Consider the following 14,570-nt stretch of genomic DNA (forward strand, 5'->3'; position numbering starts at 1 on the left):
CCTTCGCGCAGCTCCTGCAGCGCCGAGGGGCTTTGAGTGTCAGAGGCATCCTTTACAGGAAGGAGCCTGATGCCACAGCAGCCCGGCCTGCCGTCTCCCACCAGGTCCGCAGGAGGCACTGCAGGGGCGGCGGGCTGGACCCTGTTCGCGTGTGTGTGCTTGTGCGTGTGTGTGCGTGCTTCTGGTCACGCGCTGCGGGGCCAGCACAGGGAACCGGGCGCTGTCAGCAGTTTGGAGAAGTTTGGAGAAGTCATAAACAGCTGAGTGAGGGCGTCCCAGGCGTGCACGTGCTCCTCCCAGCCAGCAGGGCTGGAGTCCGCTGTGGCTCCGCCCATGTGTGTGGTGGTCCCACCCACAGGCCACGGGGAGGAGGCAGAGTGGGGGGAGCAGGTTGGAGGGTCTCTGCCCCTACAAGCAGCCCCTGCGTTTCCCCGGGGGGTCTTCTGGGAGGACAGCCTGTGGGGACAGGAACAGCAGCTCTGTGGTCTGAGTTTGGGAGCGGCTAGGCCGGGTGTTCTCCAGGAACCTTCCAGGTTGCCACGAGCAGGTTTTGTGATGATGTGCGAACTCCCGAGGCACGTATCCTTTGGTGCCCTGGTCTTCCAGGCGTGTTTCTGAGCAGGGCCTCTCCACCCTGGAGCCCCCAGGAGTAAGGAGTGTGTCACTTTGGATGGGATTCCCGCAGGGGCGGGGGGCAGGGAGACGGAAGTGCAGCAGCTGCAGGTCTCGGCAGGCTGGGAAGCTCCTGGGGAAGGAGCAGCGGAGGAGGGGCTTTTTAGGAGGTGTCCTTGGGGCTGTGGCTTTGGCCGCGTGGGATGGCGGATCGGGTGACTCCCTTTAGCAGCTCCTTTCTGCCAGGCGGGTCTGGGTCAGCGATCTGGGAGAGTGTGGAGCAGAAAGACAGGCTGGGCAGAGGAGGCCAGTGAGGCCAGAGCCTGGGGGAGAGGCTGGTGAGGAGGGTGGGGGCCCTGGGATGCTGGAAGCAGCCGTGACTGCACTTGGGGAGATGGCGTGGGTTCCTGGGGTAGTAAACCGGTCGGGCAGGTCTGAGTGTGGAGGACCAGCTAGGCGGTTCTGCTCAGTCCCCAGTGAGTGGCAGGGACCGAGGGTGAGGGAGGGGGGAGCTGAGAGGTGGGTGGACTCGGTGTGGGTCTGAGGTTAAGCGACCAGGCTCGCTGGTGGGTCTGCGGGTTGTTACGGACAGACGAGTGGTCGCGGGCTGAGGCTCTCATCCTGGAAGCAGGGATGCGGTGTGGATCCCAGAGCCAGCCCTGCTCCGGAGCTCCCACCTCAGCGCGGTGCCTGGGCCTTGTCCTGGGCCCAAGGGGTGGGGCTGCTGGGCTATGGGGGCACCTGTGCTTCTCGGCGCGCCAGGTGCCTCTCAGGGACGTGCTGGCTGAGATGCCTCCTGCGGCCTGGCCGCCACCTGCCTGTCCTCTGGGCCCGCAGCTCCGCTCTGCCCGGCACAGCCCAGCCGTCTCCTTGGTGCAGCCTGTTCTGCACAGGACTGGTAAGCGGGTGGATCTTCAGCTGAGAGGCAGTGTCCCGGAGAGGCTGTGAGACCCGGTACAGAACCTGGACACCCGCCGCAGTGCTGGGGTCTCCCCGTGGGGAAGGGCGCATTCGGACCTTCGCAGCTTCCTTGGTGCCGCCTCTCTGCCCGGTGTGTTGGGCATCCCTGGAAACCCCACTGGACAGTCCTGGCTGTGCCCTCGGGAGGCCGTGGGTCTGTCCCTGCCCTGATCCACACCCCTCGCCTGCTCTGCACGGCCGCCTTCCCCGAAATCCAGCCTTTTCCTCATTTTCACACGAGACACAACTCCTGGAACCTCGGGATCTGGTCACCTCCTCGGGAGCCGTCAAGGTTGCTCCTCTTAAAACGGACTCCCTTCCTCCCAGGGAGGCAGAGCCCTTCTGGCCCGATGCTCACACCTTCCACTCTGTCCCAGGTGCGAGTGCTGCTGCCTGGAGGAGATCTTCCTTTTCTCAGAAAGCTCTCATTGCCCGAAAGTCTCCTTGGCTGACTTGTGTGTGATTGGGCGATGCAGCTTTGGGAGGCGGGTGTGTGACGGATGCTCTGGCTGAAGGAGGTGTGCACCTCTGCTCTCCAGGTTCAGGTGACATGTTGCCTGTCCGACCTGTGGGGACCACGCGGGCCTCCCCAGGTGACAGGCAGATGGGTCTGCCCAGGTGTGGTTACTGTGCCGGGCAGCTGGGCTGCAGATCAGGGGCTGAGTCTGGAGGGAGGGGTGTCCTGGCCAGCGGGGAGCGGGGCACAGGGGGAGGGGGTGCCCAGAGGGAGCCCTGGGCCTTCAGGAGGCTTGGGGAAGGGTCTCCATAGACTGTGACCAGGGAGGGGCCTTCGTTTGTCCTCCTGTGAGACTCGGCAGGTGGAGAGCCACACAGCCAGGCAGGAGACGCTGAGGCTGCCGTGAGCTGGGAGCAGAGCCCCGGCAGCGGTGCCGAGCTGCGTGGGATGGGTGTTCTGTGCGTGTTCGTGTATCTGAGTTAGCGCCACGCACACACGTGAGCCTTGTAAGACCACGCAGGGCGGGGCGCCTGTCTTCCACCAGCCCTCATCCCACTCGCCAGGAGGAGCCACTGGGCACGCTTTCCTGCTGACTTCCCGAGCCTCACCCGGGCGGAGTCTCACAGCGTTGCCCCACCGCGGGCTGCTTGCGCCCTAGTGACACGTCTCAGGCTCTCCCTCTGCCGGCAAACCCAGCAGTCCTCGTGCTTGTTAACAGATGCAGAGCTAAAATCATAGACTCTTCAAGCCGGAAGGAGCCCTCACCTCGGCCGGGTCTGATTGGCTCGTTGTGCGGGAACCTGGAGAGGTGCGGTGACGTGCGGCGGGGCAGTGAGTCCGTGCAGGGGAGGGCTCCCCAGGGGCTGGTGTCAGGTGACCGGTAGTGATGACCGCTCCAGCAGCAGCCCCTGCGTCCATCACTCTGGGCTGTCGGCAGCAGGGGAGGGCAGGAGAGAGGACATACGGGCCTCTGCACACGCCAAGGCCAGTGCACGAGACGCTGAGTAGAGAGGCCACCTGGGCAGGGAAACGTGTGTCCAGGCTCCGGGAGAGGCTCCGTCTGCATCAGCGTAACAGGCGTACCGTCGTCTGGGCAGCAAGCGTCCGGCACCCTGGATCCTCTGTGTCTTGAGGGACTCGGGCATTGAAGCAGCACTGGGTGCAGGAGGCTAGCCTCTCCTACTCCTTTGCCGTGTTTACTGGCCTCACCCCATTGGCACCACAACCAGCTTTCTGGTTCCCAAGGGAGACCTGGGAGAGCCGTTACAGATCTGTGGGGCCAGCTTGTCCCCCCAGTGCTTGCGCCCCGGGTGTGTGTGCCCCCAGGTGTGTGTCCCCGGGGTGTGTGTGCCCCCCGCGGTGTGTGTGCCCCCCAGGTGCGTGTGCCAGGGTGTGAGAGCTGAGACTACAGACTAGAAAGGGCACGTCTTTCTGGAATGTCAATTTTACATTAATCTTTTGGGGGGAGAAATGCTATTTTCATATTAAAGCCAACACATGGCAGAATAGCATGGAAAATTCAAGTTACTCTTTAAGATAAACAGGTGACTTCAAAGCAGTTTCATCATTCTTCAACCTGAGGCCCCCCCCCGGCCCCGCAGCCCTGGACCCTGGGGTGTGTCCCTCCTCTGCATGGGACTTGGTTGTGAAGTGTTTTGGTCGGATTAGGTAGGTTTTGTCAAGCAAGTAGAAGTTTATCTTAAGCTAGAACCAGCAGGTCGGCAGGGCTAGGGCCTCCCCCCAGCCCCTGACTCTGCTCCCCCGACTCCGACCCACAGCTCTGCCCCGGGTCCCAGAGTTTCTCTCCTGGCTTTGGTCCACCCTGGCCCTGACCCCTGACCCCATGTTACCTCCACGGTCCGCTGGCCATGTCTCTGCTTATTCCCAGAGGAAACCTGGCTTGCCAGCCTCTTCTCACCCCGGCCAGAGTGAGGTGCCCAGGGCCAGCTGGAGCTGAGCCTGCTCCCTGGGGCCACTGCTGCTGGACGGCAGGGGGTCTGAGCCTGGAGGGGACGTGGGCCCACTGGAGCAGGAGGCTCTGGCCCAGCCCGGGCTCCTCTTGGACCCAGGGTGTCCGTCGCCCTGGCGGGCCTGCCGTGGCTCATCCTTCCTGTTCTTTACCATGGGCGCCTCCTCCCAGCCTTTAGGACCGTCTTGTCTTTCACTCTATCCCTTTGCTCTGAAATGTACCCCCCCGTACCCCCCACCCCACCCCCAGGCACCCGGAAAGAGGCCTCAGGAGCGTGGGCCGCCTGGTCTCAGGGCAGAGTCTCCTTGCCGAGGCAGATGCATGTGGGCGCGGAACTTCTCAGATCCACACGAGGAACAGAGACGCCTGGTTCAGGCCTCTGTGGCCTGAGTCACCGCTCCTGACATGTCCCTCCCTCCCACCCCCGCGGGGTCCGGTGCAGAGCCGTCCTGAGGCCTTTGCTGTGTGGCCCTTGGCTGTGGAGAGCCACAGCTGACTCATGGGGGGTCCAGGCTCTGACTGCCACGGGCCACCAGCAAGTCACAGAAGTGGAGTTAAAATTCACGTCTCTTGATTTTTTTCCAAATACCTTTTTATTTTCTATTGTGCTCTGCATTTTTTCTTCAAACTACGTAGATACTCATTTAGCCAAATAGGTTTCTGCAAATGTAAACGCCAGCTAGCCAGCAGCACAGGCCTGGCGGGCCACCCGGCTTCCGTGTGAGAGCAGCTAGGCCTGCCCTGCGACTCTGCCTCCGGCCTCTGCACCCTGACAGGGCCCCCCCAACCCCGGACAGGAGCTGAGCCTGCCCCGACCGGCCCCGTGGCAGAGCACACAGCCGGCTGGTGAGGGCTCTGCAGTCCACCAGCCCGTGGTCTCCACCGTCCGTGGGTGACCGGACTCCCAGGAAACCCCAAGCTGCTTGTTCGTGGGGGCGGTCTCAGCCCCTCCCAGCCCAGGGCCCGGGAAGGACAGGAGCTCCCGGAGGCAGCCCTCTACCCCAGGCACACCTCCGCTCCTCGCCAGGAGAAGCAGCTCGTGGGTGGCAGTCGGTGCTCGCCCAGGGTGTGGTGTCCAATGGAAATCAGACCCCAAAGTCCTGTGCGGTTATGACGATGTGACAGCATGTTCCGTGGACCCAGGGCTGTCCAGGGGTGCCGCATGTGTGTCCATGTCTGCATCTGAGTCTACATCCCCGTCTACACTTGTATCCCACCCTGGGCACAGGTGGGTGCCCAGGCTCTGCTTCCTCACTCCCTTGAGAGGGGAGAACGGTAACCCCCCACCATACACTGCACCATGTGACAAGACTCAGTCCGGCCCACGGAGGTTCAGGGTCTGGAGAGCCCGCCCCAAGCCCTGGCCCTCCCCGTGGTGGAGCAGGGCTGACAGACTTTTCTCCAGGACGTCTCACACATCCAAATACCTGTAGGAGAGTCTCACCTGAAGCCAGTGTCACACACACTCATTAGCCGTTTGCAGGCCTCTGTGGCCCAGAGGTGACATGGGCAGTGCTGAGGTGACTCCCGAGAATGGGGCAGAGGGAGCCCGAGACCTGCACGTCTGAGCAAGCTGAGGAACCGGCCACTCTCTGGTTCACACAAATGACCCGACTCCCACGGCCCTTGGCCCAGGGCAGAGAGATGGGCCCCGGTGTGTGGCACAGAGCACCAGAGGGAGCTGGCAGAGGAGTGACGCTGCCCAGAGGTGGGGAACGCTCTTGTCGGGAGTGGAAGCGTGACTGGGGGGTCTCCTTGGAGGTCGGTACTGGGAGGACCTGGCAGGGTGGACGAGGCTGGGGGGCACGGAAGACGGCAAGCCTTGATGTGCAGAGCCTGCCCGGGGGGCTCCACGGGCATCCTTCCGGGAGGGCAGTGGCTCAGGAGAGCCCTGGACGCTGCTCTGCAGATGGCAGGGGTGGGGGGCTGTGAGCTGAGAGCTGAGTTGGGGGGATCGGGGACTCCTTGAGCCCTGGCCCGGGGCCCGGAGGCCCTCACGGCCACCCCAATGTCGCTGGGACTCCCCACTCCAGGTAGCTGGGCTCCTAGGCTTCACGCTGTCTGCATGTGACCGTGTGTCGGGTCTGGGTTTGGTCTGCACGGCCTTCGATGCGTTAGATCCCTCGCTGGGGACAGGTGAACACGTGGGCGGTAGATGGGCCTGCTCTGGGTCCTCCCCTGCCCCTCGAGGTTCCGACCCTCGTGTCTTCATCCGGCAGAGCGCAGACGCTCCTACTGAGCCTGTCACTCTAGGGGTGCAGGGCCAGCGTTTCCTGCCCTGGACACACCGCCCAGGTGGGAGGTCCGTTTGACGGCTCGGTTCTCGTGGCCACGGAGCAGAGCCAGTGAGTGTTGCTTTTCCTTGTTCCCACAGCATTTGGTAAGCAGGGCGGGGTCCAGGTTCCCGGTTCTCACATGGCCCCCGTTGCCCCCGCTGGTCAGGCCTTCCGCCTGCTCTGCGTCCTCTGCACGGTCTGCAAGCTCCCGGTGGGCGGCGTCCCCGGAGTGGCTGCCTAGCGACCCTCCACTGAGACACACGCCGCGTCCCAGCGCTCTCTCAGATCTGCCCTTGGGGGGCCCCCTGCGCCAGGCCCGGCAGCAGCTCCGGGGACGCGTCGGGCGCAGCGGCTGAAAATCCTCCCTTGGTGGGGCCCCATCTTCCAGGACACGCCCTCTCCTCCGTTTTCCGTCACTCTTCCAGAGGCCTTCCTTGTGGACGTGCATTTGGGTATTAAGTTCTTAACGTCTGTTATTTGCCCTGTGCTGGGCCCTGCTCTGAGCAGTTTATGTGCGCTGTCTTGGGGCGTCTGTAGCAACCCCCACAGCACTGTCCCAGGGAAGCTGGGACGCCGACCCCTACAGGGTCAGGACTCTGCTTGCACCCTGGCCCACACCCATCCCCGCTGCCCGACGTCCCCTCAACCTGGAACGCTCTTAGACCCTAGCCTCGTCTGTCCTGCCAGACACATGCCTGGTGGACAGACCCCGTGGGTCCCCGTGAGCACACAGTTGGCAGCTAATGAATGAAGGTGGCTCCCTCCAGGCCATCAGACTGAGCTCTGCATCCTGGCCCTCCCCAACCCCCTTGCCCACCCCCACCCACCCCGTGTGCTGCCCAGGGCTCATCCTGGCTGCAGCGGGGGTGGGGGCAGCCTGACACTTCCCCCTCCTCCTCCTTCCCAGCCTCCTCCGCCTGCCCCTACCCCTCACCCCGCACTCTCTTTTGATCTCGAGAAGCCAGGCCCTTAGAGAAATCAGACAGTATGAAATATGAAAAGTGCTTGGGAAGTAATTGAAGAAACACTGTGACTTTTGAAACCCGTGGAGATAACACTTGCACCTTCTTGCTCACGTTATTTAATTTTTAATGGCAGATTTAATTAATGGAGATCAGGTCTTCTGGTTTCAGCCGTTCAGTCGGAGCAGCTGGAGGAGGAGGAGGGGCAGCTGCTCACGGGGTGGAGGGAAGGGCTCAAAATTGGGGTCTGAAGTGTAGTGGGAAGAGAAATCGCCAGGTGCCAGCTAACCCGCAGGGAATCGGTGCCTTGCCTCAGAGCAGGACCCCCGGGGCCGTAGGCCCTGGCAGCTCCTTCATTTGCAAATAACAACCCCCCTTTGCCCGTGGCCAAGGTGGAGGGACACCCTCTCCAGCCCTCCCCACTGGAATTGGGAGTCTGAGGCAGGTGCATTGTCTCAGGACCCTGGCCCTCAGGGGGGCTCCCCGTGAGGGTGGGTGCCCCCACAAGTCCTTCCAGAAGCCCCTCCCCTCAGTGGAGTCTGGGGAGGGCCCTGCTCTTGCTGGCAGAGGGCTCAGAGTGCCCTCAGCAGCCCAGGAAGGCCGGGTGGACACAGGGAGCTGCTCTGCTCCCGGGCGGAGACCTGACCTCTGTGTGCAGGGGATGCTGGGGCGCCGTCCTCCTCCTGCTCAGCAGATCAGACGTGGGGCAGGAGGGGAGTTCCCATGAGTCATGCTCAGCTGGTAGAGGAAGCTCAGAGGGCTGTCACAGCCGCTGCTTGGCCGGTGGGCACTTCCTGTGACAAGCCTCGCTGACCACACGTTCAGTCTGAGGTCACGGTCACCTCAGCCACTGACCAAGTTCACCCGTGCATGGAGACGCAGGGTCGGAGCATCCCGGTGCTCCTTTGAAAGCGGACATGGTTGGCGTGGGGGGCCTGGAAGGGGCCGGACTCTCCTCCTGGGAGGGAGGCCTGAGCCGGAGGCTCTGTTGCGGGGAGAGCCACATCCTAACGGTGGTCAGGCCCGCCCCCTCGGTGCCCGGTGCGCAGGGAGGCAGGGCTCGGGGAGGAAATGACCCAGCGAACTCAGACGTGGGTGTGCGGGTGTGGGAGGTACAACCTGGGCCCAGGGTGGAGCCTGTCGCGAGGTCAGGAGGGCGTCTGCCTGCACGGGGCAGGGGGGCAGCATGACCTGCGTCCTCACCCTCCCGGGGCCTGGGTATTGGTCCACTGTCCACTGGCTGAGGCAGATTCAGGGTCCAGGGAGACGACGAGCTGGGTGTTGGTCTCGTGAAGCTCGGGTGGGGGGGCGAGGGGGAGCCCCCATTCACTCCGCACCTGCGGTACTGGGGTGTTCGCAGTGCCCGGCGACCACTGGGGGCATTGGCTGTCTCCCCAGGTCAGAGGTGAAGAACCATACTGGGGAGATGCAGGGTGACCTCACTCAGCAGCTGGGGCCAGAGGCGGGCAGCAGGATCACTCCAGCAGGGCCCGGAGCAGAATTCCCACCCCTCATGGGCCTGCAGCTCTCGGGGCCCCGTCCACGTCTGTCCCAGCTGGCTCTTCCCGGAGGCCTGGTCCCCTCCGGGCCAGACCCCACCTTTGATGCCCTGCATGGCTCTGGGCACCTGTCACTCTTTCTGGTCTGAGTGGTGTGTTCCTTCTGGCTTGGGGATGTGGGGTCCCTTTGCCTGCCTCACCAGCTACTCTTGGGGACCAGCTGTCCCATGCCCCAGGGAGCACCTGGAGCCAGACGCCTGCTTTTGCCCATCTGTAAAGTGGGGACCAGCCCTCCCACACTGCTGTGGGCAGGTCTGGCCCAGGTCCTCACAGGGTGGGCAGCCCCACGAGATGTCTCGCTGGGCAGTCCGAGGCCAGCCCTGCCTCCGGCTTCATTCTCACGACCACGTCCTGTGAGAAGCCGGGTCTGCTGGGAAGCCTGACGGGGCTGGTGCCGGGGCATCTGCTCGTTCTGCCGGTCTCCTGTGGCGACTGGGAGGGCTAGGGGCTGGGCCCAGGTGGCCTTGGGGCGCAAAGAGGTGGTGGGACTGACCAGAGGGACGCCTCTCTCTCATGCTGCCACCTCCACACCGCCCGGGCCCTGGGCACTTCCACTGGGTGGCCTCAGAAGGAAGGACACGTGTGCCTCTGGGATGGCCCAGCAGTGCTGCTGAGTGCGTGGTCCCAGCTGGAACCACGCGCCTGGGCTGCGGTCCTGGCACCGCCGCCTGCTGTGTGACTTGGGCGAATGGCTGCACGTCTCTGGGCAGCAGTCCACCTGCCATAGGGGCTGGACCAGAAGGAGGCTCAGCAGACTTCTTCTTTAAAGGTAGTAAATGCCTTAGGCCATGCGGGCAGCACAGTCTGTCCACGCTGTGGTGCACAGGAACAGCCACAGATGGTGCGTTCACGAGTTGTGGCCGTGGCTGTATGCTGGTAAAGCTTTATCTGCAAGACGGGGTGGGTGGGACCCCTGAGTGCAGGGCCTGTGTGTCCTTCCAGCCGTGGCTTCTGAGGATTCTGCTGCCACGGTGGGTCCCCGAGGTGCTGGGCCCTCACTGTGGACCAGTCGCCCTCCGTGTGGTGCTGGCCGGGGGCTGGGCCTCTGTGCGTTCAGCGAGGCTGCAGCCAGGAGGGAGGGAGGGGGGTTCAGCCTGGTAACTGGTTCTGTTTTCTCTTCGTAGAACGTCGAGACATACAGGCTGTCTTCACAGCAGTTCCACGAGGCAGCTTCGAAAATGGAAGGCGCCATCAAGTAAGAGCAGCTTCCTTGTGAGCTTCGCCTGCGCGTGAAACTCCCCCACGCGCTTCAAACCTGTCACCTCGAGCCTGGCGTTACGTCCCAGTAGCACAGACGCCGTCTGTTCGCCCCGGGTCTGAGGCCGCCCTGTGCCGGCTGTGAGCAGAGCTGCCCTCTGCCTGGGGGGGCGGGGTCTCGGGGCTTGAGGTCGGGCTGAGCTGTTGAGGTCTGTGTCCTGCGAGCTGGGCCGGGTGCTGCACTCGGGGCCCCAGGGAGGCAGGAAGTGTTGCTGCGTGTCCCCCACCCTCGGAGGGGCTTCCAGAGTGGCCTGTCCCCTGTGGGCTCCTCTGCGTGCCTGGGCCTGAGCCCCACAGTCTGCACAGATGCCCAGGTGGCCCTGAGGAGTGCCCTGTCGTCTGCGTGCTCCCGTGCTGGAGGGGAGGCCTTGGAGCCAGAACGGCGGGAACAAGGGTGCAGGCCTTGGGAAGGTCTGCGGGGTCCCTCTTGTGCGGTTGTCTCCTGGGACCTGTAGACCTCCGGAGATACCCTGGGTCTCCACAGCTCCCTGCCCCCCCAGGGCTGAATTGGGGTGAGTCCCCCGGAATCCAGTCACCGTGCAGAGTGGGGCAGGGGAGGGCCCGCCACCTCGAGGGGACACTCACAGAGGTTCGGGGGCTTTGGCTGCTGAGGTAAGCCATGTGGGGAGCAGGGGGGCACATCTAGTCATACCTGGCACGGCAGGGACCTCCTGGGGACATACACGGACGCTGGTACAGCCGACTGAAGGGTGGGTGTAGGGAGGAGAGCCTCTCCTGCGGCTCAGGGCCTGGGGTGGGGACGGACACTTGGAGGAGGGCTTTCCAGCGGGCGGCAGAGATGCCTGTGGGACCCTCGGAGCCCAGAAGCGAGTGGGCATGGGGGCTGCATGGACCCTGAGCGCCGATCGTTCCAGCTGCAGGTCCCCTGCAGACAAGGTCCTGCCTGGCTCATCGGGGCTGAGAAACACTCGGAATTGCAGTGAGCGGGGGAGGTTGGGTGACAGCCCCCAGGAACATGACCCGGAGAGGTGGGGGGGACCGCGTGGGAGGCGAGGGGAAGGTTCCACGTGCTACAGCCGCCTGGACGACTGCTGCCCCCACCAGTGTCGCTGGGCGGTCGGGGCCCAGGGCACTTCCTCTCTGCCCCTCATTTACTGCTGGTGGTCCCGTGCCACAGACTGAGAACGGAGGCCGGAGAGGCTAGCTCCCTCGGATGTCCAGGCTCTCACCTGGCACCTGCAGGCCGTTCCTCAGACGCCGGTCTGCACGTGAGGGGGCAGCAGGTCAGGTCGGAGGTAAGGGCCTGCAGGCCTGGATTGGACCTCAGCCCTGCCTCTCGCTGGTTCTGCGCCTTGAGCAAGTCACGCGGCCTCTGGGGTTCTCTCGTCCGCCCTTGAGATGCACATGGAAGGGGGACCTAGGACGTCAGCAGCTGCTGCCGGGGCTCAGCATTCTTTTACTTCGTCATCACCTTCGTCACCTGCTGGCAGGACGACGAACAGACTTAGTACATAAATTGAGTTTACTGAGAAAACATGTCTTTTCCCAGACAGAGCAAACAAGAGGCCGAGTTAGAAGCTGTCTTACTTAAACCCTAGGGTGGGGTGGAGTCTTTGGTAGGGAGAGTTCTTGGGCTTACAAATAACGGCCAAATAATGCATCGTAAATACCTCTGTGGAAGTAAACGCAGCTGCCGGCAGTGGTCACGCTGGGGAGTTTTCTTCTGAGACTGGGCGTCTTTTAGCAACTCGGAGTCAGCAGAGCAGTTTCTTAGGTGGTTGACCAGATGCCCATGTGTTTCTCCTGCGTCTACCAGGCACCATGCCTGGCACTGGAGACAGGACAACAGGACAGCTTCCCGTCCTGCCAGCAAGGAGCTTACGGCATTTGGGGATAACAGACCACATCTTAAAATTAATTGCACCAAAAGCAGTTGCCCAGTGACTGATGGACAGTGGCGGTAGTGAGCCGTGAAAGACAGACCTCCTGAGAGAAGGAGCCCTGACCCAGACCTGTGTCCAGAGGCTCCTCTTAAACTGACTCCACAGAGGAGTTGGCCCGGAGGGGGGAGAGAGAGAGAGCATGTCAAAGGAAAGTCAGCAGGTGCAAAGGCCCTGGGGCAGGGAGTAACTGGCATATTCAAGGGATTGGAAGCCCGCAGGGCTGGAGAGGAGGGCATGAGAAGTCGCAGGAGCCAGACTGCGAGGACTGTCGCACACAGAGATTCTGCTTGTGAGCCAAGAGCAGTGAGATGCCATTTCAGCTGCGTTCTTTCCTGACACATGCGTTTAAGGTAGTGATTTCTCTATAAACACAGCTTTTGTCACGCCCTGCAAGTTTTGATCTATTGTGCTTTCATTATAATTCAGCTCGAGATCTTTCTAATTTTCATTCTGATTTCTTCTTTGACTCATAGGTTATCACACAATGTATTGCTGAATTTCCAAACATTGGTAATTTTCTGGTTGCCTCTTGAATCATTGATTTCTGGTTTAATTCTGTGACGAGAGAACTCACTCTAAATCCTGTAAACTTTTGAGTCGTGCCGTGTGACCCAGTGGCTGGTGTGCGTGCAGCTTCCGTGTGCCTGCAGCAGCGTGCCGTGTTCTGTCGGGCGCACGTCCTGTGTGTCCCCGGGTTGGGCCGGGCAGCCCCTCTGGATCGTTGCTGATGCGCGGATCTGTGGTTCTTCCTGAGATCACTTCCTTCCATCTAAAGAACTTCTGGTGCTTCTCTCACTGTGGTTTGCTGATTACAGGCTGTCTGGAAGTGCCTTCACTTTTGAAGACACAGCAACCCTTTCCTTGGGCTTTTTCAAGGAGTCTCTGCTCTCCACTGGACATCTGATCCCCGCAAAAGTCAGCGTCGGTGTTACTGTGATTCTTCTGTGGTTCTCTCTCTTTTTCTCTGTCTGATTTTCAGATTTTCTCTTTGTCTTTGGTTTTTTTTAGCAGACTCTGGAGTGCCCGGGTTGAAGTTTTCTTTCTTTTTTCCTGCTTGAGGTCCGTGCCTTGGGGTCCTTTGGTGAGTTTTAGAAATGTTTCAGCTATTCTCTCTTCAGATTAAATCCTGTTTTGCCCTCCATGGAGTGGCAGCCCCGCGTTACGGCTCACACGTCTCTGCGCTCTCTCTTCCGCTTCCTTGGTTTCTCCGGCTCCGTGCTGTGACCTGAGCTGTGTGTGCTGACTTTTCACTTCCCTGATCCTCTGCCTTAAACCTATTCATGAATTCAGAATTTCAGTTACTGCGTTTTCTTCAGTTCTAGAAGGTCACTTCACTTTTTCTCCCCCGGTCTCGGGTGAGAGTCTGGGTTTTGCATCTAAATTCTTGAACATGTTAATTGTAGTTATTTTGAAGTCATCTGCAGGTCTGTGTCTGTGGCCTGTTTCTTCCCCTTGGTCCTGTTTTGTTCTGTGCCTGGTAATTCTCGGTTGGATGCCAGACATCGCAGAGGAAGGACGGAGGCGCTGAGGGTGTCGGAGGTGCTCGCCTGCCCCCTGAGGCGCTGAGCGAGGCATCACCGCAAGCCCTGTGGTCTGAGCTGACTTTGGCAGCAGAGCTCTGGCTGCTTCCGATGCGCCCCATCCCCAGGGTCCAGGACCCCCTCCTTGGTGAGCTCTAGGCCCCTGTTTTTGCTTCCTCAACTCTGTGGAGCTTCTGAAAACTCCACTCTCCTTTCAGTGGCTTTTTACCAAGTTCTTAGTTTTTTACCTGGAGGCTTCTTGAGCTCAGGGATCTGGAAAATGCCTTAAAAGAGAAGGACAACCGAGTTCCTCACTACATTTTAGCTCCCTCCTCCCAGGGTCCTGGTCCCTCAAGTCCAGCTGCCTCAGCAGCTCAGGCCCCAAAGCAGTTTGTCTCCCCGTCCTGGGAGGGCGTCCTGAGAGGCCCAGAAGCCCTGGAGCAGAGGCTGTCTCCCAGCACCAGAAATCGCGAGAACTCTGGGGGGCAGTGGCTCTGGCGTGAGCACTCACCTCCAAGTTCCCTTCTCGCCACGACCTTGGCCCTTAAGTCCTGCTTTGTCGTGTCCTTAGTAGCCTTCAAACAGACTTTTAAATCCCAACTTTCAAATTTTTTTTCTCGGAGGAGAGCGTGGTTCTTCCACAAGCTACGCCCCAGTGGGGCGATGGAGGTGGAGTTGCCAAGCAGACACCAGTTGCATCAGCGGTGTTAGACGCTGACGGACGGGCAACTCTCCCAACCTCCCTTGGGCCACTGAGCTTTCCTGCGTGTCCTCAGGTTCCAGGAGACACCTGCTGAGGGCGGTGGGAGCTGGTGACTGAGGAGGAGCCTGTGCACGAGGCCGACGTCCACACGCATGCACACACGTGCACACGCACGCACACGCACCCACACGCACACATGCACACCCACACAAGCACACGCACGCACACACACCCTTCACCCCACAACAGCACAGAAAGCGAATTGCTCAGATTCCCTGAAGGGAGGGATCAAGACACCGGGGGGCATCCTGCATTTATTGTCACACCTATTTTTTCATGATGACCTGTGTCCTCTTCCCAGGGGATTCATTCCGACCTGTCTCGGCTCCTC

The 14,570-nt window shown here is 61.4% G+C and overlaps 1 protein-coding gene across 1 annotated transcript in view; it reads left to right on the forward strand.

The window, feature by feature from the left end:
• CHCHD6 (coiled-coil-helix-coiled-coil-helix domain containing 6) overlaps positions 1 to 14,570 on the forward strand; it is a 120,562-nt gene that overhangs the window by 93,405 nt on the left and 12,587 nt on the right. Inside the window, exon 6 of the mRNA XM_031471092.2 lies at positions 9,920 to 9,990. Within this exon, the coding sequence (XP_031326952.1) occupies positions 9,920 to 9,990 (71 nt within the window). The remainder of the gene's footprint in view (positions 1 to 9,919; positions 9,991 to 14,570) is intronic.

The sequence above is a fragment of the Camelus dromedarius genome, chromosome 17 (assembly GCF_036321535.1).
Source record: "Camelus dromedarius isolate mCamDro1 chromosome 17, mCamDro1.pat, whole genome shotgun sequence".
NCBI lineage: Eukaryota > Metazoa > Chordata > Mammalia > Artiodactyla > Camelidae > Camelus > Camelus dromedarius.